Raw genomic sequence first — 21466 nt, 5'->3', positions numbered from 1 at the left:
CAGCAGGGGGTGCAGGGAGACACACGCTGAAGGGCCCCTCCCCTCCAGCAAGGGGCGCAGGGAGACATGGTGCAGGGAGGCACACACAGTGCAGGGCCCCTCCCGTCCAGCGGGGGGTGCAGGGAGACACACAGATTGCAGGGCCCATCCCCTCCAGCAGGGGGGGCGCAGGGACACACACAGATTGCAGGGCCCGTCCCCTCCAACAGGAGGTGCAGGGCCTGTCCCCTCCAGCAGGGGGTGCAGGGGGAGACACGGTGCAGGGCCCCTGCCCTCCAGCTGGGGGCGCAGGGAGATACACAGATTGCAGGACCCCTCCCCTCCAGCAGGGGTGCAGGGCCTGTCCCCTCCAGCAGGGGGCGCAGGGAGACACATGGTGCAGGGCCCCTCCCGTCCAGCGGGGGGCGCAGGGAGACATGGTACAGGGAGACACACAGTGCAGGCCCCTCCCCTCCAGCAGAGGGCGCAGGGTCCATCCCCTCCAGCAGGAGTCGCAGGGACACAGTCATTTTTCTCCTTTAATTAAAAAAAAGTTCATGGTCCCCCCCCACAGGGGGAGTCTCCAGGGTGGGGCCTCACTCAGCCTCGTTGAAGCGGGTCAGCATGGTCTTGTGCAGCGTCTCGCGGTACGACTCAGCCGCCGACACCCCGTAGGAGCTGCCGCGGGCACCCAGGCCGGAGCCGCGCACTCGGGTCTGTGCCTGGGGAGGGGGAGACCTGGTGAGATCAGGGCCCTGGCCCTCGGAACCACCCCAGGGGCCACGGGGCTCCCTGCTCGCCCTGCCCCTGGTACCTCAATGGGAGTGACGATGCCTTGCTTCTTGCGGCCCAGCCCGCTGCCCTCCTTCCAGCCCATGGCCTGCAGCATGCGGCTCCCAATGTTATCGCTGCCCAGCCCGTCCCGCGTCGGCTGCTCAAAGTCTCTGCGGGGAGAGCAAATGGTCAATGGCCGAGATGGGGACGTGGGGCAGCCGGGAACAGCCACACACAACGCCCCTCACCCTCTGCTGAGATGCAGCCGCCTCTGGGGCAGGACAGCTGGGAACAGCCACACACAACGCCCCTCACCCACTGCTGCGATGAAGCCACCTCTGGGGCAGGGCAGCCGGGAACAGCCACACACAACGCTGCACGGGGACAGTTCGAACAGCACTGAGATGCTGCCACCTCTGGAGAGGGGCGCTCCTGGAGGGCAGAGCTCCGCCCTGAGTGGGTGGGGCAGCATGGCAGGGGCAGGGCTTACACAGTGGCAGGCATGACGGCTGAGTATTTCCTCTTCTTGGGCTCCGGGGGCTCGGGGACGCCGTACTTCTCCCTGCGCTCCGCCGCGCGGTCCCGGTACTTCATCTGCTGGGGAGGGACCCGTTAGAGCCAAGGCCAGCCCCCTGCCCCCAGCTGCACCTGCACCGGGCTCACCAGGCCTCCCACCCCTCCCTGGAGTCAGCGACCCTCAGCCCCCTGCATTCCTCCTTCCCCACTGTCCTGGTGCAGCATGCCCCCTCCATCATCCCCTCTGCCCCCCCCCCCCGCTGTACCCCACCACGCCGGCCCCTTGCCCACCTCCATGTCGTTCTTCTCCAGCGCCTCCAGCTCCTGCTCAGACAGGTGGGCGCGGCGGTGAATCTCCAGGTTTTGCTGCAGTGAAAGGAGAAGGTAGGTAGGGAAACCCCCATTGCCCCCCCCAGGGGGGGCTGAATCGGGACTGGCACCCCCTAGAGGAGACAGGCCCCAGGCCCCATTCCCCACCCCCCTGAGCCAGCCAGTCCCCATCCTGGGGCTGATGGAAGCTGGCGCCCCCCAGAGGGAACAGGCCCCAGGTCCCATTCCCCACCCCCCTGAGCCAGCCAGTCCCTGCCCTGGGGCCGATGGGAGCCGGTGCCCCCTGGAGGGGACAGGCCCTGTGGCCCCGCCCCACACACACCTTGTGCAGCCCGGAGAGCTGCTGGTGGCGGATCAGCGCCTCCTTGCTGGGGAACTGCCGGCGGCAGAGCAGACAGGCCAGTTTGTGCCAGTCCGTGAGTTTCTCCTCCCGGTCGGATGCCCGCTCTGGCTCCTCCTCGCTGTCGCTCTCCCCGCTGTACGCGGCCACCAGCCCTCGCGGCGGGCTCTGCGGGGAGACAGCGCCATGGGGCTCCTCACCACTACACACCACACCCCCACCAAGCCAGGAGAGAACCCAGGAGTCCTGGCTCCCAGCCCCTCATCTCCCCCCCACAGGCCAGGAGAGAACCCAGGAGTCCTGGCTCCCAGCCACCCCTGCTCTAACCACCAGCCCCCACTCCCCTGCCTGAGCCAGGAGAGAACCCAGGAGTCCTGGCTCCCAGCCCCCCCGCTCTAACCACTAGCCCCAACTCCCCTCCCAGAGCCAGCGGGGGAGCCAGGCATCCTGCAGCACAAGCCACTTACCAGCCTGTCATCGCTGGCCAGCTTGGACAGGTCCATGGGCGTGTGCTGCCTCTCTGCCAGCGCCCCCTAGGGGAGAAGCACAGCCATTGAGCTCAGCCAGGTTCACCCCGCACCCACCTCGCCCATTGGACCCCATGCTGCGGGGGGAGGGGGTCTCGGGGGCAGGGCAGGAGTGGGGAGCAAGGGCCTAGAGCATCAGCTCTTCGAGGAGCCAGGATCGGGCAGCTCTGCTCCACGGCGGCAACGGGCTCGGTGGGCGTGGGAAGGGCTCTGCCCCGGCACTACCTTCTTCTCCAGGATGGCGTAGCCGGCGTCGGCCGTGGCCGACTCGCGCCGCTCGTCCTCCCGCAGCGAGCTGATCGGCTGGAAGCTGTTCTTGAAATTCTCCTTCTGTTTGTTGAGGCTGCGGGCCCAACGCTCCATGTCCTTGGCGATCTGTGGGGGGCAGGGGGCCGTCAGTGCCCTGACCCCATGGTGTGTGAGGGGGAAAGAGCTTGTAGACAGACTGCAGGATTCCCCTTTGCTTTCTGTCCCAAGCTTCTGATGCTGGTCCCCAGCAGCCCCACCCCAAAGCTGGCTGCATCTCAGCGCCAAGCAAGCTATCCCCGTGCAGTGTTATATGCAGCTGTTCCCCAGAGCTGGCTGCATCATGCCAGCAAAGGCTGGGCTGGCAACACCTCTTGTGCATCTACAGCCAAGCTGCTTAACAGGCTGAATGGAAAAGGGGATCATGCAGCTCCCTCTGGAGTGGGGAGAGGCAGCACAGGAGAGGCCCTGTCCTGCCCAGACACCCAAGGGGGCCAGGGCAGAGTGCTCCCAGGGGGCAGGCAGCACCCACCTGCTGAGCTGTTTTGGTCTTGTGTTTCTCCTTCTTCTCCTTGCCCTCCTTGCCGCTGCCCCCAGAGCCATCCTTGTGGGCGTCGGCGCCCTGGTCGGAGGCTGGCACGTAGGTCCTGCGCTCGCCGTCCCAGTACAGGTACTGCTGGCTCTGTGCGTTGTAGTAGTACTGTGGAGCCAGAGAGACGGGGGGCATCAGGCGCTGCAGGCTGTGTCCCCCCTCCCCCCTCCCCCAGGTTACACCCCCCCACTCCAGCTCACCTGGGAGTTGGGGTCGTAATAGAGACCGGTCAGCGGGTCGTAGTAATAGCCAGAGGTTTCGTCGTACTGGTAGGTGGATACGTCTGGGACGGCTGGGGGGGGGCAGAGCGGGGCTCAGCCGGGGGGGCCAAGAGGGCTGACATCCCAGCGCCCCCCAACACCCCTCCTGACATAGCATGTCTTCCCCGATGGCCCCCCACATACCCCCCACACCACAGCCCTCCAACCCCCTCCCAATGTGGCACCCCCCCGAGCCCCCAACATCATCCCCCACAAAACACGGCCCTCCAACCCCCCCAAGAATCCCCTACATCCCCCCAATGTGGCACACACACCCCTGGAGCCCCCACATCACCCCACATGAAGCACGGCCCTCCAACCCCCCGAGCCCCCACTCACGGTACTGGCCGTAGGGCTCCTGCGGTATGGGGGTGGGCAGGGGCAGGCCAGTGCTGGGGGCGGGGAGGGCGGCGCTGCTCGGCTGGGCCGGGCTCGGCGTCTCTGGCTTCAGCACGGCCGGGGACACAATGGTGTAGGGCTGGCTCTGCAGCAAGACAGCGGCAGTGGGGAGACCGCCGGGAGAGCCCCCCGACCCAGAGCAGGGAGGGGACCCCCCCCCACACACACAGCCCCGGGCAGCCCCCAAGCAGGGAGGAGAGACCCCCCCACACACACACAGCCCCGGGCAGCCCCCGAGCAGGGAGGAGAGACCCCCCACACACACACACAGCCCCGGGCAGCCCCCAAGCAGGGAGGAGAGACCCCCCCACACACACACAGCCCCGGGCAGCCCCCGAGCAGGGAGGAGAGACCCCCACACACACACACACAGCCCCGGGCAGCCCCCAAGCAGGGAGGAGAGACCCCCCCCCCACAGCCCCGGACAGCCCCCGAGCAGGGAGGAGAGACCCCCCACACACAGCCCCGGGCAGCCCCCGAGCAGGGAGGAGAGACCCCCCACACACAGCCCCAGGCAGCCCCCAAGCAAGGAGGAGAGACCCTCCACACACACAGCCCCGGGCAGCCCCTGAGCAGGGAGGAGAGACCCCCCCACACACACAGCCCCGGGCAGCCCCCGAGCAGGGAGGAGAGAGACCCCACAGACACACACAGCCCCGGGCAGCCCCCGAGCAGGGAGGAGAGACCCCCCCCCACACACACACAGCCCCGGGCAGCCCCCAAGCAGGGAGGAGAGACAACCCCCCCCCACAGCCCTGGGCAGCCCCCAAGCAGGGAGGAGAGACCCCCACACACACACACACACAGCCCCGGGCAGCCCCCAAGCAGGGAGGAGAGAGACCCCACACACACACACAGCCCCAGGCAGCCCCCAAGCAGGGAGGAGAGAGACCCCACACACACACACAGCCCCAGGCAGCCCCCAAGCAGGGAGGAGAGACCCCCCCCACACACACACACAGCCCCAGGCAGCCCCCGAGCAGGAAGGAGAGACCCCCGCCCTGAGGCCAGGCCGACAGCCCTACCTGGGCAGTGGCAGCGGTGCCCTGGGCGGTGCCCGCGGTCTCGGCCCCGCCAGGCGGCTGGTACACAACGGGCACGGCGGTGGTCTGTGCGGCATGGGGGAAGCTCTGCAGGACAGGCAGCGAGTCGACGCCCGGCACGCCAGGCTCCAGGGACGGTTCTGCTACTGCCAGGACAGGGGAGAATGGGGTGAGAGGAGGCCCCCAGAGACCCACAGCCCAGGCTGGAGCCATGCTGGACTCCTGGGTTGTCTCCCCAGCTCCGGGAGGGGGGGGGCGGGGCTGGGAGCCAGGACTCCTGGGTTCTCTCCCCAGCTCAGTATCCCAAGATACTCTAAAGCTTCTAAGTGAAGCAGGCAGGGGAGGGGAGAACGCCACACAGCCCCATGGTGGGGGTAAGAGGCTGCCACAAGCCAACCTGACCACGACAGGGGATCCAACCCCTGCCCCGGCCCGGCCCCCAGGCGGTGGGAAGGTGGCGCAAGGGGCCGGCCCCATGCCCCGCGCCTGCTGTCACCTGTGGCTGTGGCCTCCCCATTGGCGCCGGGCTGGGCTGGGGAGCCCTTCAGGTAGGCGTGGGAGTAGAGGGCCGGCTCCGCGCCGTAGGCCTCCTCCTGCTGGTAGTAGGCGTAGTCGGCCGGCTGCTCCTCTGAGGCCGCCCAAGCCCCCTCGCTGCCCTGTGATGCCTGGGGGCAGAGGGAAGGGTGAGGGGGGCAGAAGGTACCACCAGCCCCCACCCCTTGGCTGCTGTGGGGGCAGGGACCCGGTGCCAGGTGTGGGGGCCTGCCGCCAGCCAGCCCCATAGTGCTGCTGCAGCAGGGACAACCAGGGTCCCTCCCCAACACTACTGCAGCAGGGAGTCCCAGGGATTAACGGTGCCACGCCCCACCCTCACAGCAGGGAATCCCAGGGGTTAACGCCCCTGCAGCAGGGAATCCCTGGTATTAACACCCCCCTATGCCACTGCAGTAGGGAATCCCGGGGATTAATGCCCCTCATCCACACCACTGTAGCAGGGAGTCCCAGGGATTAACGGTGCCACACCCCACCCTCACAGCAGGGAATCCCGGGAATTAACACCCTCCCATGCCCCTGCAGCAGGGAATCCCGGGGATTAACACACACACTCCCCCCATCTGCCCCACCCCCCACAGGAAGTTACTCACAAGCCCCCAGGCAGGGCTGGGTTACCTGGGAGATGGCCCACTGGGCTGCAGCAATAGCAGTGCTGGCGACAGAGGCGGCGCTGATCCGGTTACTGTCGGAGGAGCCCATGTCCCTGTGGGGGGTGAGGCAAGGGAGCTGTCAGTGTGTGGGGTGGGGTGGGGTGGGAGCCCCCATCCCACACCCCTCCCTCCCCTGCACTCACCGCTTGGAGCCCTTGGCAAACTCCACGTTGATGGTCTTGCCATCAATATGCAGCGGGGGATGCAGGGCCTGCAGGATCTGCAGCAGCTGGGCCGCTTCCTGGGGGGACAGATGAGGTGAGATGGGCCCAGACCCCCACAGGCCTCTCCACCCACCCACCGCCCTCCCCTCCCAGCGCCAGGAGGGAACCCAGGAGTCCTGGCCCCCAGCCCCCTGCTCTAACCACCAGCCCCCACTCCCCTCTCAGAGCCGAGGAGAAAACCCAGGAGTCCTGGCCCCCAGCCCCGCCCAGTGTCGGGAGGGAACCCAGGAGTCCTGGCCCCCAGCGCTGGGAGGGAACCCAGGAGTCCTGGCCCCCAGCGCCCTGCTCGAACCACCAGCCCCCACACCCCTCCCAGCACCGGGAGGGAACCCAGGAGTCCTGGCCCCCAGCGCTGGGAGGGAACCCAGGAGTCCTGGCCCCCAGCGCCCTGCTCGAACCACCAGCCCCCACACCCCTCCCAGCACCGGGAGGGAACCCAGGAGTCCTGGCCCCCAGCACCGGGAGGGAACCCAGGAGTCCTGGCCCCCAGCGCTGGGAGGGAACCCAGGAGTCCTGGCCCCCAGCGCCCTGCTCGAACCACCAGCCCCCACACCCCTCCCAGCACCGGGAGGGAACCCAGGAGTCCTGGCCCCCAGCACCGGGAGGGAACCCAGGAGTCCTGGCCCCCAGCGCTGGGAGGGAACCCAGGAGTGCTGGCCCCCAGCGCCCTGCTCGAACCACCAGCCCCCACACCCCTCCCAGCACCGGGAGGGAACCCAAGAGTCCTGGCCCCCAGCGCCCTGCTCGAACCACCAGCCCCCACACCCCTCCCAGCACCGGGAGGGAACCCAGGAGTCCTGGCCCCCAGCACCGGGAGGGAACCCAGGAGTCCTGGCCCCCAGCGCTGGGAGGGAACCCAGGAGTCCTGGCCCCCAGCGCCCTGCTCTAACCACCAGACCCCACACCCCTCCCAGCGCCAGGAGGGAACCCAGCAGTCCTGGCCCCCAGCGCCCTGCTCTAACCACCAGCCCCCACACCCCTCCCAGCACCGGGAGGGAACCCAGCAGTCCTGGCCCCCAGCGCCCTGCTCTAACCACCAGCCCCTACACCCCTCCCAGCACCGGGAGGGAACCCAGCAGTCCTGGCCCCCAGCCCGCCCCGGCGGCTCACCACGATGGTGGCCAGCTGGATGAAGGCGAAGCCGCGGTTGAGCTGGGTCTGCTTGTCTTTGATGACGCGGACGTTGGAGGCGGAGAGCACGGCGTAGGGGGCCAGCGCCGCCAGGATCGACTCCATGGTGCTGTGCGGGTTCAGGTTCCGCAGGATGATGGCTGGGGGGGGGGGGGGGGAACAGCGTGAGGAGGGACTGGAACCACCCCCCAGCCCTGGTCCAACAGGCCCCACCCAGTTCCCCCTCGCCAGCCAGGCCCCGCCCCCTTAGACTCCACCCCAATGTCAGGCTCCACCCCCTTGAGGCCAACCCACTGCCAGTCAGGCACCACCCCCCAGCAGGCCACACCCCCTTAGAGCCTGCACCTGTCAGTCAGACAACCCCACTTAGAACCCGCCCCCACCCTGGCCAGCCCCCAACAATTCCTCCCAGGTGCCCTCCATCCACCCCACCCCACCCCACTCACCCAGGCACCAGTCTCACTGCCCCCCCACCACACCTACCCTGCCACCCGCTCCCTGCGGCCCACCCCCTCTTCCCCCTGCCCCCCACAACCCACCCCCCCTTCCCCCTGCCCCCCACAGCCAGCCAGCCCTCTGCTCCCCACGGCCCACCCCCCCTTCCCCCTGCTCCCCATAGCCAGCCTCCTGCTCCCCACAGCCCACCCCCCCACTCTCCCTGCCCCCCACAGCCAGCCCCCTGCTCCCCACGGCCCACCCCCCCACTCTCCCTGCCCCCCACAGCCAGCCCCCTGCTCCCCACGGCCCACCCCCCCTTCCCCCTGCCCCCCACAGCCAGCCCCCTGCTCCCCACGGCCCACCCCCCCTTCCCCCTGCCCCCCACAGCCAGCTCCCTGCTCCCCACGGCCCACCCCCCCTTCCCCCTGCCCCCCACAGCCAGCCCCCTGCTCCCCACGGCCCACCCCCCCACTCTCCCTGCCCCCCACAGCCAGCCCCCTGCTCCCCACGGCCCACCCCCCCACTCTCCCTGCCCCCCACAGCCAGCCCCCTGCTCCCCACGGCCCACCCCCCCTTCCCCCTGCCCCCCACAGCCCACCCCCCCTTCCCCCTGCCCCCCACAGCCAGCCCCCTGCTCCCCACGGCCCACCCCCCCTTCCCCCTGCCCCCCACAGCCAGCTCCCTGCTCCCCACGGCCCACCCCCCCTTCCCCCTGCCCCCCACAGCCAGCCCCCTGCTCCCCACGGCCCCCCACTGCCAGCCCCTTGCTCCCCACAGCGCACCCCCCCTTCCCCCTGCCCCCCACAGCCAGCCCCCTGCTCCCCACGGCCCACCTCCCCCTTTCCCCTGCCCCCCACAGCCCACCCCCCACTCACTGTCGTTGGCGTTCTCAGCGCAGGGCTCTGACGCCTGGGCCAGGGGCTGGGTTGCTGACAGCACCGAGGCCTGGTAGGGCTGTGGCAGAGGCAGAAGGCCCTGACTCAGCTCCCGGCCCGACAGCGCCACCAGCTGGTCTAGCCGACTCCCTGGGGGCAGCTTCTGCTCAGCCTCTGGGTGGGGCAGAAAGCACGTATTAACCCGCGGGACTGCCAGCTGCAGGGTCTGATGGGGAGGGGGGATAGCTCAGCCAGGACATTAACCTGTGGGACTCCCCGCTGCAGGGTCTGGCCGGGGGGGGGGGGGGGGGGGAATAGCTCAGCCAGGACATTAACCTGTGGGACTCCTCGCTGCAGGGTCTGGCCGGGGGAGGGGGGGAATAGCCCAGCCATGGTGTTAACCTACGGGACTTCCCGCTGCAGGGTTTGGTGGGGGGGCGGGGGGAATAGCTCAGCCAGGGCATTAACCTGCAGGACTCCCCGCTGCACGGTCTGATGGGGGGTGGGAATAGCTCAGCCAGGGCATTAACCTGCAGGACTGCCCACTGCAGGGTCTGATGGGAGCTGTTTCTAGCTCACCTGATTTGGGAACGCCACATTTAAAGCATTTCTCCCTTCGTTTGAAATTCTGTACTCCACACTGAAACAGGAATTAACGAGAGACTCTTAATGGAGAGCACCCCCTGCTGAGCCCCCCGCCACGCTCGGCTCTGACTGCCCCCTGCCAAGTCCCCCGCCATGCTCGGCTCTGACTGCCGTCTGCCGAGTCCCCCACCCCACTCCCCGCAGCACAGCACCCAGCCCTGACTGCCAGGGGAAAGCGCCCCCTGCCCAGCCCCCAACATCATGGCATCCCCCAGAGAGTGCCCCCTGCCCAGCCCCCTGTCCCGCAGCACAGTACCCCCGAGTGCCCAGCCCTGACTGCCAGGGGAGAGCGCCCCCTGCCCAGCCCCCTTCCCCCCCCAGCATGGCACCCCCCAGTGCCCAGCCCTGACTGCCAGGGGAGAGCACCTCCTGCCCACAGCCCCCCGTCCCACAGCATGGCACCCCCCAGTACCCGACCCTGACTGCCAGGGGAGAGCACCCCCTGCCCAGCCCGCCCCCCAGCACGGCACTCCCCAGTGCCCGCCCCGACTGCCAGGGAGAGCACCCCTGCCCACAACCCCCCATCCTGCAGCACAGCGCCCCTTAGCTCAGTGGCCATTGCCCCCCTCCTGTACCTTGCTGCAGAGCCAGTCCTCATTGATCTTGGGCTTGGGGTCGCTGTAGTGCATGGAGACTTTCTGGCCCAGGATGCTGAGGGAGTGCTGCCGGGGGAAAGACACAGCGGTGAGAGCTGGCAGGTGGCGAGGGGGCACCCGTCACTGCCTCAGCAGAGAGAGAGAGAGAGATTTAAACCCTTCTGCTGAACGGATGAGGGAGGGAGGGGCCACAGGCCCGGAGAGGTTTGGGTCTTGGCTACGTGGCTACCACAAAGCTAACCTGTGCCGGCCCAGCGTTTGGGGCTGCCGGCACGGCCGGCTCCGAGCTACCAACGGCTGCTAGGATGGAGGGAGCGGATGAGAGAGAGAGAGAGAGAAAGAGAGAGAAAGAGAGAGAGCAGCCATGATCCAAGACGCCCGCGCGGCACAACGCCTGACACCGCTGGGAACCATCGCTGCATGCCCTGCTAGCCAGCGGCTTCTCCAGTGACCTCTGGGCCACCACCTCAGCATGGCCCCTGCCCGCCTCCACCTCCCGACACCTCAGCCTAGCTGCTCTGCCTATGGCCCTGCCGGGGCCTGATCCGACGCCCTCTCGCCGCGCCACCTCGACCCTCTCCTGCGCAGCGCCCCGCTGCCCCACCCCGCGAAGCCCAGCCTCTCGGCCACACATGGCAGCTCCCACTGGGGACGCCCGCCACGTGCTTGGCCCGGCTAGGAGAGGAACGGAGCCGCGCGGGTCGAGGGGCGTTGTCAAAGCCAATTCCAAGCTGCCAGCTGGCCGGGGAGACCAAGATCTCAGGGATACGGGGGCCTGGAGGCTGGTCTGACAGGTGTTCGCTCTTCTGCCCAGGGACCTCCTCCAGGTCCAGTGGACACAGACTTAAGGAAGGCTGACGCCGGGCGCCCTCCCTGCCCTACCTCCTGGCGCTGGCACTGCCGCGGGAAAGCTCGCAGCCTGGCCCCCCTGTGGGGGGCTGGGGATGGAGTGACCCGCGGGAAGGGGGCCAGGTGCCAGTGTCAGGGCCCTGCGGCACGAAAAGGGGCTGGTGCTATCTCTCAACATCCTCTTCTGCCATGCGCTTCGCCGCACTGCCGCCCAGAGCGGGCCAAAGAACCCAGGAGTCCTGGCACCCATTGTTGCTGCTCTAAGCACTAGACAACACGCCCCTTGTGGAGCCATGGAGAGAACCTAGGAGTCCCGGCTGCCAGCCCCCCCTGTTCTAACCACCAGCCCCCACTCCCCACCCGGAGCCAGGCACAGAACACATGCATCCTCATTCCCACTGCCCACCAGAACACACTTGTCAGAGACACAGAGAGAATCCAGGAGTCCTGGCTCCTGGTCCCCACATTCTAAGCATGCTCCCTCCCAGGGCTGGGAAGAGAACCCAGGAGTCCTGGCTCTCAGTCCCCCCTGCTCTAGCCACTAGACCCCACTCCCCATCCAGAGCCAGGGAGAGAACCCAGGTGTCCTGGCTCTAAGCCCTAACAAGTCCCTAAGGGGGTGGAGGGTGATGCTCTCCCTGGGGGGCTGGTGCAGGCCCAGGCATGTGGGTCGGACGGTAACAGGAGCAGTACTTGTGGGGGTCAAGTGCGGCAAAGCAACCTGATTGGCTTCCATCCATCGGGTAGCGTCCTGCAAGTGATTAAACTCGACGAAGGCGAAGCCGCGGCTCTGACCTGGAGGACAGCATTCAGATACAGACGCAGTGTGTTAGTCAACAGATCCAGCCAACATCACGCACCCTCTCGCTGCACCCCCTAGGGCGGGGCCGGGGGCGCGGAGGGGGCACCCTGCCTGGACATGGGGGGGGCAAGGACAGGGGAAGCACCAGCCACCCAGCAGAGGGGCTGGAGACAGTACAGTCCTGGAGTCCTGGCTCCCAGCCCCCCACCTCTAACCACTAGGCCCCAGCCCCCTCCCAGAGCCCAGGAGTCCTGGCTGCCAGACCAGCTCCCTCTCTACTTGCCCATGCGGCCTCCCCAGAGCATTACTCTCCCATAGGGAGAACAGGCTCCAGCCCCCCACTGCGCCGCTCAGGGTCCTAGGACCCAGCTCTGCTCACAGGCTCCCCATAGCATGGCACTCCTAGCATCACGCTGGGGTACTGGTGCCAGGGCAGAGCACCCCCTGCAAAGCCCCCCCGCCCTATAGCAGCGCCAAGCCCTGACTGCCAGGGCAGAGCTTCCTGCCCCATAGCAGGGCACCCCCCAGCGCCCAGCCCTGACTGCCAGGGCAGAACTTCCTGCCCCATAGCAGCATCCCTCAGCGCCCAGCCCTGACTGCCAGGGCAGAACTTCCTGCCCCATGCAGCGCACCCCCCAGCGCCCAGGCCTGACTGCCAGGGCAGAGCTTCCTGCCCCATAGCAGCGCACCCCCCAGTGCCCAGCCCTGACTGGCAGGGCAGAGCTTCCTGCCCCATAGCAGTGCACCCCCCAGCGCCCGGCCCTGACTGGCAGGGCAGAGCTTCCTGCCCCATAGCAGTGCACCCCCCAGCGCCCGGCCCTGACTGGCAGGGCAGAGCTTCCTGCCCCATAGCAGTGCACCCCCCAGCGCCCGGCCCTGACTGGCAGGGCAGAGCTTCCTGCCCCATAGCAGCGCACCCCCCAGCGCCCAACCCTGACTGGCAGGGTAGAGCTTCCTGCCCCATAGCAGTGTACCCCCCAGCGCCCAGCTCTGACTGGCAGGGCAGAGCTTCCTGCCCCATAGCAGCACAAACCCCAGCGCCCAGCTCTGACTGGCAGGGCAGAGCTTCCTGCCCCATAGCAGGGCGCCCCACAGCGCCTGGCCCTGACTGGCAGAGTGAGCACCTCCTGCCAAGCCCCCCTGCCCTACAGTGCAGCGCCCCCCAATGCCCGGCCCTGTCTCCCAGGGCAGAGCACCCCCTGCAGAGCTTCCTGCCCCACAGCAGGACGCTCCCCAGTGCCCAGCCCTGACTACCAGTGAGCACCTCCTGTAAGGCCCCCCCACCCTACAGCGCAGCACCCCCCAGTGTCTGCCAGGGAAGAGCACCCCCTGCCCAGCTCCCTGCTCCCACCCAGGTCTCTCTGTCCCATCGCACAGATTCCCTTTGCCTTTAGCTCGGCCTGGCTGTGGGTTCCCAAGCTAGCCCCAGCTGTGCCATGCAGCAGCCTGCTGGGGGTAAGGACTCCAGTGGGGCAATCAGCAGTTCCTGCCCCCCGTCCCCCGCACTTCTGCTGAGCTATGTGGGTCAAACACAGCGGGCCCAACCTCCAGAGAAGAACCCAGCGAGGAGGCTCCAGATCCCAGGATGCAGTGCTCCAAGCAATGGGCCAGTGCATGCTGGGAAACATCTCCGCAGGGGGCTGTTCCTTGAAAAGGCAGGGGGTGGGAGGGCTGAAAGTTGGGCTCTGCTCCACAGTGTCCCCGTGAGGCCTGGCACAACACAGGGTTAATGCAGATTTAAAAATATAAATATCTACACACCCTGCTTTGGAAGGAGCAAGAACGCTGGCTCTGTGTGAGTGAGTGAGTGAGTGAGTAAGTGTGTGTGTGAGTGAGTGTGCAACACACACCAAGGAAATACCTTCGAGACAACAGCCAACTCACCTGTTCAGCCCAGCCCATCCTGGCCACGCGCTCCCTAGAAGGGCTGGCCCAATGCCGGCGTCCCCTAGCGCCGGCTTGCTCTGGGAGCGAAGTGGGCCGCAGCAGAACCCAGCCGCGGCCTCTAGCACGGCTCCGATCTGGCCAGGGTTCGTGCCCAGCAAGGAGAGGGCGGGAGGGGCACATGCCTGGCCGAGGATTCCTCCGCACTCCCCAAGGACAGGGAGAGAGAGCAGCGAGGGCGGGGTCCGCCTGCAGACGGACCGAACCGGCCCTGCTCTGCATGGACCTGCGGGCAGGGGGCTGGTACCAGCCAAAAGCCTGGTGCGGGTTGGGAAGCACCAGGGCCTGGGCAGTTTCTGCCAGCAAGAGAGACACACCGAGTGCGCGCGCGTCGCAGGGGGAACCGCCGCGGGCTCCCAGCTGGAAAGGGGGGGGCAGGAGGCAGAACTGTGAACAGGTGCTCACCTGAGGCTTTGTTCCGCATCAGCCGCACCTCGCGGGGCTGGATCCCGTGCGCCTGCAGCTGGGCCCGGATCTGGGGGGGAGCACACGGAAGGGGCAAGGTCAGCACCGTTCACCTCCAGGGTACAGACAAGGGGAAACTGAGGTAGAAGGCGCCACTCATGTGACATCCTGCAGCCGATCAGTGGAAAAGCAGCTCCCAGCACCCTCCCTCCCCACAACCACTAGACCCCACTCTCCTCCCAGAGCTCAGTTCAGAACCTAGGAGTCCTGGCTCCCAGCACCCCTCCCAAGCACTAGACCCCACTCTCCTCCCCGAGCTGGGGACAGAACCCAGGCATTCTGGTTCCCAGCCCCCCACACCCAGACCTACATCATTCTCGGAGGCAGACTGGGGCAGCATCCTCAACATGATGATGCTGCTGGCCTTCTGCTCCTCCTCTGGCTCGGGCCGGTAATCCTGGTCGCGGTAGTCCCCATCGCCGGGGTAGCCCAGGGGCTCGGTGGGGCTGTCCCGCTTGCGTTGAGTCTCCGATCCCGAGGAGGCCTCGTAGGAATCCTGGCGGGAGAGGACGGGGTCAGGGCAGCCTGGCACTAGTGTTCCGTCCCCACCCTGGCAGAGAGGCCCACCCAGCCCCACAAGACTACAGCCCCCGGGGCCGGAGCCCACCTCAGCGCTCTGCTCCTCGGATGAGTCGTACTCATTAGCGGTCTCATGGCTGCTGAAGTCGCGGGGGTATGAGCGGTAATCCATGTCCCGGTAGTCATGGTCTCGCTGGGTCCGCCCGTCCATGCCGTCGTCCTGGGACCGGTCAGCAGCGCCATATCGGCCCGTCCGGTCCCCACGGCCACCTCTAGGGGGAACGAGGGGTGTAGGTTCAGCCCCACGGGCTGCCAGGGCAGACCACTGCCTGCTGAGCCCCCACCCTGCTCCGTGCCCTCTAGCGCCCAGCCCTGCCTGCTAGGGGAGAGCCCCCCTGACCTGCAGCACAGCCCCCACCCCACCCAACAGCACCCCTTGCCCTGCCTGCTAGGAGAGAGCACTCCTCTCAGCAGCCCCAGCCCTCCCAGTACAGGGGTGCATGGGCCCACTGGCGTGGGGAGATGGTACCTCCGTTCGTACTCCATTTCCTCCTGCAGCAGGCCAGTGCTTCAGAACAGGCTGGGCTCTTCGGTGGGCACTCACCACACAGCACTGCCACCGGCCGTGTCCACGAGCCCTGTGGGCAGAGAGAGCAGACGGGGCCTCAGCATGGCCGTTCACGGAGCAGGGGGAACGAGACCTTGAAATCAACCGAGCAGTGCCAGACAGAGAGCACCAGGGGCTCAGCGAGGATCCTGACACAGCCCCTGCTAGCCCAGCCCTGGGGTTCCTCCCAGCCCTGCCAGTGCCCCTCACTCTCGACCTGCAGACCCCTCCTAGCTCAGCCCTGGGCTCCCCCCAGCCCTGCCAGTGCCCCTCACTCCCGACCTGCAGCCATGTCAACCCTGGTCTCCCTTACATACATCATGGGAAGGAAGAGACTCTAGGGTTTTTTTGTGTGGGAGGGCACACTGGGAGCCCAGATTCCTGGGTTTTCTCTGCAGCTCTGGGAGGGGAGCAGGGTCTAGTGGGTCAGAGATGGGGGGAGTGGGGCTTGGGGTCAGGAATTAAGGCTCCAGTCCCAGCTCTGTCACCCACTTTCCCTTTGGTTCTCAGCACGTCCCTACTGGCGGAGGCAGGAGCTCTAGGTTTCCATGCTCTAGTGACCCCCCCGGAGCCGGCCTCGCTGCAGCGAGAGCTGCCCAACCGCCGCTGGCTCGGCGCACACCACACTGACTCCCGAGAGGGGCTAAGGCATGTGGGACACGCCCGGTTCTCCGAGCTGGGCCCGTGGGAGAACCTGTCTGGCCACGCTGGGGGAACCGTGGGACGGTACTGAAGGCTCAGAGGTCCAGCCCAGGGAGAGAAGTTTGGGGCCGTGGTACCATTTTACCCCAGTTACAGACAGTTTGGAGCTTGGGGCCCCATCCCCACTGTCCCCTCTTTCTCCCACTCTCATCAGCCCTGCTAGCGGTGTGGACCTGCGTCCGCTACTGCACAGTGGCCGGGTTAGCAGCTGGCGAGAGGTGCTCAAGTTTTTGTCCAGACCCCCTCGGAGACCAGCCAGCCCCAGTTCAAAGCCCCAGCGCACCAGAGCGAGGGGACGGGACTGGAATTCGCAGCCTCTGCCTCACTGAGACCGCGGAGGGGCCCAGTGAGTTGTCCTCTCCGAAGCATCGTGACTCTGTACCCAAACCACATCTCTCACAGAGGTCACCGGGGACCAAGTGAAGGGCTGCCCCAAACCTCTCCTCCCCAGGCGCTTCTCTGACCCAACACCCTGCAGCACTGATCCCTACAGGTTCCCTGCCCAGAGGTGTCGCCCAGCCACAGCAAACCGCTCCCCCAGAGGAGACAGAGAACAATTCTCACAGCACAGACATTCACCCAGCGCTGACAAATCGGGACCCTCATTGGAGGAACTTCCTGGTCTGCCTTTCTCCGCTGTATCCGAGCCCTTCGGTACCCAGAGTTTCCTTAGACCCCTCTCAATCTTTCTGAGACGCTAACGATCCCATTTGCACTTTTGGCCATGGCACTGCTGTGGGAGCTTCGGCTCAGCTGCCTGTCCACTCCGAGGCCCAGACCCTTCAGGGATCCCTTCCCACGGGTAGGGCCTGCAGATCAGGCTCCTGGAAGTATTCCTAGAGGCCTCTGGCTGGATTAACGCAGGAACGGTCCCTGAACACCCCACCACCATCACCACCACCAGATTTAGCAGCTCAGAATGCATCCCTCAGTCTGGCTCCATCCAGGGGACTGGTCCAAAACTAATCAGGCAATTGACCAGTCACATCCCAGGCAAGTATTTCAAAGCGCTAATTTCTCACAGTAGTAGTGCCAGGAAGAAAACAGAATAAGGCTTTCTGGTTTCTGCGAGGCTTCAGCTTACAGAGTTCCCTGATCAGAGGGGTAGCCGTGTTAGTCTGGATCTGTAAAAGCAGCAAAGAATCCTGTGGCACCTTATAGACTAACAGACGTTTTGGAGCATGAGCTTTCGTGGGTAAACACCCACTTCGTCAGATGCACGTAGTGGAAATTTCTCTCATTATCTCTAGCTTGCCTGCATATATATACCTGCCCCTGAAATTTCCACTACATGTATCTGACGAAGTGGGTATTCACCCATGAAAGCTCATGCTCCAAAACGTCTGTTAGTCTATAAGGTGCCACAGGATTCTTTGCTGCTTTTCGAGTTCCCTGAGTTATTTTAACTTTAAACAGCGTGACACACCAAAATGAAGCGCTAAAAAAAACCAACAACGGTACCACAATGCAATCAAAGAGGTAGGACACCAGTTACATCCCGGGTTTCTCGCTGGACTATCGAACCAGATCAGACCGTGTTCTAACAGGTGGCCAGCTGACCGACTTCCCAAACAATGCATGCAATCCCCAGAGTAACACACACAATTCTCCCCTTAACAGCAGGTAACATAAGGGTAGCAGCCAGCCAGTCCCACTGCCCTGGGGCTGGATCGGAGCTGGTGCCCCCTAGAGGGGAAAGGCCCCAGGTCCCATTTCCAAACCCAACCCCACCCCGAGCCAGCCAGCTTTGCAAGCATGCTGCCCCATACAACATAGGCTGCCATTTATTTAGTTCATCCCAGCAAATAATAGTAGCGAGCTCTGAACAGCAGGCTACAGATCCTCCCTTCACTGGGGGGGGGGGTTGCTACCCAAGCTCCACCTTAACCCCAGAGCATCCCCCCCACGTAGACTGATTCCTCCAGGCCCCTGGGTTGCTTTGCCCCAAGCTCCCTGCAACGCATGCAGGGGCTGGTCTCTCCATGTGCTAATCACCGTTATTGATTATTTCTATTGCAGGAGCCCTGAGACGATGCCCACGTCCCTCTGCAACTAGCCAGAAGGCCAGGCATCACTGCCACGCCATGGCCAGTGCACACAGCCCCTCTGCTCAGCACCCTCCCACCCACCCCCGGGGTACCCGGTTCTCTGCACCCCGCTAGCCAATACAACAGTGCAACTGGAGGCCTCTGTCGCAAGAGACAAAGCCCGCCTGTCTATCCAAGATCAACTCTCTTCCACCGAGGCTGTGAAGCGGTCACAACTGACACCGAGAGGGCAGGAGCCTACAGAACTGGCTCCGAACCCCGCCAAGCACTCCACGGTTCGATTCCCCGCACGGATTTCTGCAAGCTCGCCGCACCTCCTCCCAAATGAGCCACGCTTTCCAGGGCTGAGCGCAGGCTGCGAGGGATGAAGACGGATGGAAATGGGGAATCTCTCTCCCCCTCAGCTCCAAGCCTGCAACACCGACCCCCTCTGCCGCCGAGATCACGCTGACAGGATACTCCCGTAAAGGAGGCTCTCAGTTGTGCTCTGGGTGAGGCTGCCTGCGAGCACCTCTGGACTCCAGGTCCCTAGTCTCTCTGGGGCTCAGCTCCACCTTTGCCAAACAAGCTGCTGAACCTCGCAGCAGCCGGGAGAGGATAAAGCCAAAGCCGTGGGCGCTTCCCAGATCTGAGCCAGCATGGGGCAGAGGACAACGGAAACCCCACCAAACCAGGTGTTACAAAGCAGGAATTTTCTGCAATCGTTTCCCAATGCCTATGCATGCCTCAGTTTCTCTCTGTACTTTGCACTCTACCCAGTGGGGGTGGAAGGGTTAACAGGTTGCTCTTGGATCAAAGCTAGAGACACATGTCATGTAAGAACCTGAGGTGAAATGAAGGGATCTTGACTCGCCAAAACGGACCCCTGGGGGCGCCAGCCCACTGTCTAAAAGCTGGGGTGTAGCACCCATCCCGGGGCTCCTGACACCAGGCCCTTCCGCCGATAGATAGATGAAGCAAACAGGCCGGAGTCACGCAGGGAAACAAACGCTGAGCCTGTGAAACTCACTGCCACAAGGTGACACTGAGGCAGGGTAAAAATCAAGGGTGGGGCAATTCTAACAACAAGGCTTCAAAACCACAAAGCAAGGCCCCTGCACAAGCCGGCCTCTCACAAACGGAGGCTCGGAGGAGACAGGGCATCCCGTCACAATTCCTTGCCCCTTTCCTCAGCAAAATCTGGTCCTGGCCCCTGGCCGAGACAGGATATAGGGGAGCCGGCGGGGAGGGAACATGGTGTAGGGAGCATCCTCTCCTAGGCACCGGTCTCTGCTCCCCCTCCAGGCCTGGCTGCACCCAGGCTCTGCGCTGACCTGCCGCATAACCTCAACCAAGCCAACTCCCCCCCTCGGGGCCTCCACAGCCCAGCATGGTGGGGGACCCCCGATCCCGGCCAGGGTCTTCCCAGCGCCTGGCACAATGGGGGGAGGGAGCCCCCAACCACAGTCTAGATAGACTTCACCCTCTGCTGGCCCTATACTGACTAGACCAGGGTATGTTTATCCAGAGTCCAGCTGTCCGGCCACCCCCACACCAGGGTGCTCCCACACCGCCTCCTCCCTCACCTCACCGGCCTCACCCACCAGCCACCTTCCCCCACTTCGAGACTCCCCCCAACCCCCTCGCTCCTTCCCCCACAACCTCCAGTCCAGGACACCTCCCCGTTCCCAGACTCTCCCCTCAACCCCTCGCTCCTCCCCACCAATCTCCAGCCCAGGACCCCTCCCCGTTCCCAGACTCTCCCCTCAACCCCCTCGCTCCCCCCCAATCTCTAGCCCAGGACCCCTCCCCATTCCCAGACTCTCCCCTCAACCCCTCGCTCCTCCCCACCAACCTCCAGCCCAAGACCCCCTCCCCGTTCCCAGACTCTCCCCTCAACCCCTCGCTCCTCCCCACCAACCTCCAGCTCACGACCCCCCCTCGTCCCCAGACTCTCCCCTCAACTCCCTCGCTCCCCCCCACCCTCCAGCCCAGGACCCCCCCCATTCCCAGACTCTCCCCTCAACCCCTCGCTCCTCCCCACCAACCTCCAGCTCACGACCTCCCCCCGTTCCCAGACTCTCCCCTCAACCCCTCGCTCCTCCTCCAACCTCCAGCCCAGGACCCCCCCCCGTTCCCAGACTCTCCCCTCAACCCCTCGCTCCTTCCCCAACCTCCAGCCCAGGACCCCCCCCCCCGTTCCCAGACTCTCCCCTCAACCCCTCGCTCCTCCCCCAACCTCCAGCCCAGGACCCCCCCCCGTTCCCAGACTCTCCCCTCAACCCCTCGCTCCTCCCCACCAACCTCCAGCTCATGACCCCCCCTCGTCCCCAGACTCTCCCCTCAACTCCCTCGCTCCCCCCCACCCTCCAGCCCAGGACCCCCCCCGTTCCCAGACTCTCCCCTCAACCCCTCGCTCCCCCCCACCCTCCAGCCCAGGACCCCCCCCCCCATTCCCAGACTCTCCCCTCAACTCCCTCGCTCCCCCCCACCCTCCAGCCCAGGACCCCCCCCATTCCCAGACTCTCCCCTCAACCCCTCGCTCCTCCCCACCAACCTCCAGCTCACGACCTCCCCCCGTTCCCAGACTCTCCCCTCAACCCCTCACTCCTCCCCCAACCTCCAGCCCAGGACCCCCCCCCGTTCCCAGACTCTCCCCTCAACCCCTCACTCCTCCCCCAACCTCCAGCCCAGGACCCCCCCCCCGTTCCCAGACTCTCCCCTCAGCCCCTCGCTCCTCCTCCAACCTCCAGCCCAGGACCCCCCCGTTCCCAGACTCTCCCCTCAACCCCTCGCTCCTCCCCACCAACCTCCAGCTCACGACCCCCCCCCCCCGTTCCCAGACTCTCCCCTCAACCCCTCGCTCCTCCCCCAACCTCCAGCCCAGGACCCCCCCCCAGTTCCCAGACTCTCCCCTCAACCTCCTCGCTCCCCCCCCAACCTCCAGCCCAGGACCCCCCCCCAGTTCCCAGACTCTCCCCTCAACCCCTCGCTCCTCCCCACCAACCTCCAGCCCAGGACCCCCCCCCGTTCCCAGACTCTCCCCTCAACCCCTCGCTCCCCCCCCCAACCTCCAGCCCAGGACCCCCCCGCGCCAGCCTCCCTCCCCGGCTCCTCCCCTAGCCCACCCCCACCCACAGGCTCCCCAGCCAGCCCCCCTCCCTCTCCGCCAGCTCACCAGGCCCCGCCTCCACCCCAAGCTCCTCCCCCTCTCCCGGGCCCCCAGACCACGCGCCCCCACCCGGCCCCTCCAGGCGGCGCTGACCTGGGTCGCGGGAGGCCGCCGGGCCGGGCCGGGCCGGACACCCCGCTCGCTCCTCGCGCCCGCACCCGCCCGACACGCAAGATGGCGGCGGCGCCAGCGGCCGAGTCCTGCCGACTCCCGGCGGCCGAGAACGTGGCCACGCCCCCCGCGCGCCGGCTCCCCCCAC

General features: G+C 66.1%; 1 protein-coding gene across 5 annotated transcripts; it reads right to left on the bottom strand.

Moving 5' to 3' along the window:
* Nucleotides 1-500: 500 nt before the first annotated feature.
* Nucleotides 501-21396, bottom strand: RBM10 (RNA binding motif protein 10). Of its 5 annotated transcripts, none has more exons than XM_050928113.1 (24): nucleotides 21301-21396; nucleotides 15229-15337; nucleotides 14788-14971; nucleotides 14491-14676; nucleotides 14121-14190; nucleotides 11691-11764; nucleotides 10100-10186; nucleotides 9459-9519; nucleotides 8880-9053; nucleotides 7546-7706; nucleotides 6355-6452; nucleotides 6177-6264; nucleotides 5503-5671; nucleotides 4989-5152; nucleotides 3904-4048; nucleotides 3505-3596; nucleotides 3245-3412; nucleotides 2692-2841; nucleotides 2407-2472; nucleotides 1922-2107; nucleotides 1561-1635; nucleotides 1244-1347; nucleotides 794-923; nucleotides 501-701 (listed from the first exon to the last, which is right to left on the bottom strand). In XM_050928113.1, exons 2-24 carry the CDS (start codon nucleotides 15243-15245, stop codon nucleotides 576-578), a joined length of 2775 nt encoding a protein of 924 aa, XP_050784070.1. In that variant the 5' UTR covers nucleotides 15246-15337; nucleotides 21301-21396; the 3' UTR covers nucleotides 501-575. The 5 variants fall into 5 exon arrangements, with proteins under 5 accessions (XP_050784070.1, XP_050784072.1, XP_050784071.1 ...); XM_050928115.1 differs by having other exon boundaries at nucleotides 4989-5149; XM_050928114.1 differs by lacking the exon at nucleotides 21301-21396 and adding an exon at nucleotides 16573-17196.
* Between the last annotated feature and the right edge of the window lie 70 nt (nucleotides 21397-21466).

The sequence above is a fragment of the Gopherus flavomarginatus genome, chromosome 18 (assembly GCF_025201925.1).
Source record: "Gopherus flavomarginatus isolate rGopFla2 chromosome 18, rGopFla2.mat.asm, whole genome shotgun sequence".
Lineage (NCBI taxonomy): Eukaryota > Metazoa > Chordata > Testudines > Testudinidae > Gopherus > Gopherus flavomarginatus.
This window is presented reverse-complemented; position numbering and strand designations above follow the sequence as displayed.

Coding starts and splice junctions, on each gene's coding strand:
- RBM10 (XM_050928113.1), bottom strand. Junction 5,153..5,502: donor TGGGGAGGCCACAGCCACAG/GTGACAGCAGGC, acceptor CTGTCCTGGCAG/TAGCAGAACCGTCCCTGGAG. Junction 2,842..3,244: donor AGACCAAAACAGCTCAGCAG/GTGGGTGCTGCC, acceptor TGCCCCCCACAG/ATCGCCAAGGACATGGAGCG.